This window comes from Solanum stenotomum, chromosome 2 (genome assembly GCF_019186545.1).
Source record: "Solanum stenotomum isolate F172 chromosome 2, ASM1918654v1, whole genome shotgun sequence".
NCBI classification, from domain to species: Eukaryota; Viridiplantae; Streptophyta; class Magnoliopsida; order Solanales; family Solanaceae; genus Solanum; species Solanum stenotomum.
Window position 1 is genome coordinate 56,736,088 of NC_064283.1, and position 4,666 is coordinate 56,740,753.

Consider the following 4,666-nt stretch of genomic DNA (forward strand, 5'->3'; position numbering starts at 1 on the left):
GGGGTAGGGGGTGGCGTATAAATAAAAATATTTTAAATTTGAAATATTTTTCAAAAATTATTTTTAAAAAAAATAATTGACGGGGATGGCCTGGGTGGGGGGTGAGGTGGTGTTAAAATTGAAAATTTTCTAAATTTGAAATATATTCCAAAAATAATTGATGGGGGTGGCGGAAGAGGGGGTGGCGAGAGAAGTGGCGTTAAAATTTTAAAAAATTTGAAATAATTTTCAAAAACAATTTTTGGGGGTAGGGGGTGGTAGGGCTGGGTGAGGTAAAAAAATCTTAAAATTTGAAACATCTTTCAAAAATATTTTTAATTTTTTTTTGGTTTGAGGGGGGATGGGGGGGGGGGGGGGGATTTTAAAATATATTTGAAATTTAAAAAATAAGAAAATTTAAAAATTGTAATATTTTTTTTTGAATGGTGAGAATCTGGTACGGGCTATAGGTAGGGCAAGAAAAAAAATTAAAGGATGAAGTAGAATTTTAATAAATGTTTTCCTTAATTTTGGAAGGGAGGTCATTTTCCTTAAATTTGAGAAAAATAAATTGATTTGGAAAACATTTTCCAAATATTTAAGCCAACAGAACATGAAAAAATTAGAAAACATTCTTCGTACCAAACACACCCTAAGACTGCCTTTATTCTTAACTTAACCCACTAACAAAGACATATTCTAGTCTTCCTGACAGTTAATATCATTTTAACGTTCTGGATTTAAAATTAAAATCATCCTTAAAACAACAAATTTGAACGTCAATTGTGAGTCCTTAATTGTGGTGTCAATTCAGCTCGCAAGCACCTCAACTAGTTCTATGCTAAGTTACTCGGAATCGGGTGCGGATCTAAAGGCCGGATTTGATCTAATTTTTAAGACTTGGAGATATGGATCTATGTATGAAGACGGGTACACGGATTCGCCTAAAAATCATTAAAACATCTAAAAATAGAGTTATAAAACCTAAATTATGAGATATTATGTGGAGAACTTGAAGAGAATCCTGGAAGGAGATCAAAGGAAAATGAGTGACATAGAAATTTCTATATAAAAGGTATTTCATTTCCTTCAATTTCAACTTAGCTTTTGTATTGATTACATCAATCATTAAAATTGTCTAGACTTTCCCCATTAATTTTGGTCAAAGTACCCAAAATAGGTTGACCAAATTAGACACGGATCCCACACCCACACCCATGTCGTATCGACACGGTACGGCAAAAAAATGAAAAGTACGAGCAACTTAGGTTCTACGTAACGTGTGAATTATATGCCTATGTTTGTTTACATACCAAAGTTTCTCTGAAATGCAGCTAGATTCAAACAAAGAATCTTCTTAACAATAAATGATCACAATTCATTTCTTTTCTTCTTTTTTAAAACAAAGAAACTAGAGAGAATGAAGTAAAGAATTAAATGTCAAGCATACAACAACAACAACATATTACGTACTCAATGTAATCTCATAGGTGGAATTTGAGGAGGATAGAGTGTACACAGACCTTACCCCTACTTCATGAAGGCAGAGAGATTGTTTTCGAAAGACAATTAAACGCGACCTTAATTGGAATATTTTTGACATTTGTTGATCAGTTGCCATTGGGTTTTTCAGATGAAATGCCTTTTATTTTGAGGGATGAAGACTATGAACTTAAGTACAGAAGTGAGCTAAAAGGGGCAGTTCTTAGAGCAAAAGCATACCCCCAGGCTCTTCTCAAGGGTTATGACATATGTCTTGCAGCTCATGTTCATCCTCCAGTTGGTACCTTATCAGCCATTGTAAAATCTGCAGGAGGCAATGTGAGTTAGTAATATTTATTAATCGAGCAAGCATTTTTTGGAATATTCAAAATGTTGTTTATGGATTCATATAGTTGACCTCAACTTGTTTAGGACTTAAACATAGTTGTAAGAAATGAGGTTTATGTTGTTCCAAAATCATGTCAAACTTGAGCTCTCTCTACTTGAAAGAAAACCACAACAGGAAAAAAAATGAAACTAAAGGAAATGAAGTAAGTTATTTAGAAGCGCTTGTCAACTTTCTTAGCAGAATTTGGTTTTAGGGCATCCTTATGTTTTATAGCTCCATTGAGCATATGTTGGAGAAGGGGGAGCCTTGACACAATGGTAAAAAATTTCATGGTGTGACCAAGAGGTCATAAGTTAAAGCTGCAGAAACAGCCTTTTGCAGGAATGCAAGTAAGGCTGCGTACATAAGATCCAATGTGATCTGGCTCTTCCAGTAGTCCCGTGCATAGATGGAGTTTAGTGCATAAGGCTTCCCTTTGCTGAGCATATATTGTGTAGACACTTTTAGATACATACAATATTTATCCCAACAGACATGTTTCATTTCCCCTGAATTATTTTTACGTGCATTTCTTATCAAATTCTCAGGTTATACGTGGACTCAATCAAGTGAAAGATGAATCTAAAACCATATTCGTTGCTTGTGAAGAAGACATGGATGAAGCATTGTCAGCAGTGAAGAAGGGAATATGGACTTTCAGCAGTGACTGGTTTATGAACTGCATCATGAAACAAGAGCTCGACTTAGGAGCTCCTCAATTTGCAGAGTGCCTCTAATGCATGGATTAAATTGTTCAAACTGGTCTGATAATTATGGAAAAATGTGTATTTCTGAGAATGAAAATTGATCCAAATAAACTTAGGACTAATGTATATATGCTGTTTGTTATTGACAGTTGGGGAGAAACACAGCATTTTTCTCAACATTTGATAGTGTTGAGAAAATGGTGTTATTCTCAACATCTGATAGTGTCATTTTTCTTTCCAATGTCATTCAAATGTTATCATTGTTATTGACTAACCTTTCTGACCAGAGGCGGATTCAACTAAACCCATCATTTTTTTAATACATGTGGAAAATATCAAAATCTAAACACTTGTAAAGGTTGAACCTATTAGGTTTAAATCCACGATCCACTTTTGCCTTCATGGATGTCTATAATTTATGTTGCAATACAATACACTTTTTATGGGCAAATGTCAAAAATCTGGAATGTTTTGATAGCCATAGACTTAGGTCTTTCATCTGCTCTAAATTTCTCATGATCTTTCTGCACTTGAAAAATGTTTTGGCACGTACAATCATGACTGTTCTGTTAGCTGTTTGAGATCAAAACATGACTGACGTTATCAAAAAGGCTGTGCTGCTTTTCAACAAATCCATTCCATTCTAAGAAGTTTTCACAAATTCAATTCCATGAGTTTTCATCAAGTAGACTCATTTAACATTTCCATAATTCTACTATTGTAATAAGAATACAATCAAGATACAACATACAAATATGCAGCCAAACAAGGACTTGTTATTGTTTTATTCAAATACAACTCATTTAAGATACATGAGCTCAAGAAAAAAGCAGAATGAAATACTGATAGGGGTACATAGTCAATTTTTTTTATATGTCTGAATGCCTGTGAAGACAGTCTGAACTACAGTCATACTAACCGTGAAAATAACAGCAAGGAACACAAGGAAACTCCATGGACCACTAAAGTACCTTTGCTTAAATTCAGCATAGCCAACTCGTAGAGGGAGGAGATTTTTACTTTTGAAGTAAGTAGAAATCTGTCGTTTGACATAGTTAATTGCTTCATGATTGGACTCATTATGTGCTGTTATATCTCTCAAGAAGTTAACCACTTGATCATCGCCAATTTTGAAGTTGACCTTGAGTATGCCCCTGGCTCGCAGCTCCTTAACATCTTCCTCTCCATTAATTAACATACACATGAAACTCAAGTAAGATGAGATCCCAGAGGATTTATATAGCATGCTGGACGAATATCCATAAGCAAGTAGGTTTGAAAACAAGGTCACAGTCCATTCATCGATAGTTAGTTGTGGAAGGAACAAATACCCTGATAACATAGATGATTTAAAATGGATGTCTTTTGGGGAAAAGAAAATGTGATGATCTGATATCGCACAGCTGCATCGAATGCCTACTTTCTTCAACTCTGTGACTGAGAAAGGTGAATGATCTTCTTCTTCTTTGTTTTCTTCTTCTACTTCTTCTTCTTTGACATCATCTTTAAATAAAACATTGATCCATAAGTCTCTATAATATTGAAGAAGATGTACAGGATCTGGAGCGTCTCCCTGCTGAAGTGGACAACGACAAGAGGCTTCTTCGATATAGTCAGTTAATGTAGAAGTACTTGGAGCAGAAGATATCATTAACAACGGCATTTGGAGGAATCTTAAGGTTAAAAAGTGCAAAGTAAACCATTCACATCTAAATGCGAGTGCTAACGTATCTAGAATTTGGAAAGGCAATTGATTTTCAAGCAATAAAAGGTCACGACGCACCAAATCACTATCATGTTTCTTCATGGTATTCAACGAGTTCCTCCTGCCACTAGTAGTTATATTGTTGTTGGAGATGAATTCAATAACAAAGCAGCCATCAAGGAACATCATCAGACACCAATCACGGTCAGAAATTTCGTGCCAACGAAACACATTATAACACTCCTTAGTAATACTGAGCAAGTCTTGTTCAACACTTGCATACACTTGTTCAATGGATACATCATATTTTACTCTTTCTGCTAATTCCCTCACTGCTTTCCGCTTAAAATTCTCCATGGGTGCAACATGAGGTTTTCCATTGTGGAATGGACCAATGGAAACCAC

General features: G+C 35.1%; 1 protein-coding gene across 2 annotated transcripts in view; it reads left to right on the top strand.

Annotated features, from left to right (window-relative positions):
• LOC125856692 (uncharacterized) overlaps positions 1–2,628 on the top strand; it is a 13,824-nt gene extending 11,196 nt beyond the window's left edge. The window contains exons 13-14 of one of the 2 annotated variants that reach the window (XM_049536305.1): positions 1,613–1,800; positions 2,398–2,623. In XM_049536305.1, coding sequence (XP_049392262.1) covers positions 1,613–1,800; positions 2,398–2,586 — 377 coding nt within the window. In that variant the 3' untranslated portion in view covers positions 2,587–2,623. Of the gene's footprint in view, positions 1–1,612; positions 1,801–2,397 lie in introns of both variants that reach the window. The other variant, XM_049536307.1, reaches the window with a different exon arrangement.
• The last annotated feature ends 2,038 nt before the right edge of the window (positions 2,629–4,666 follow it).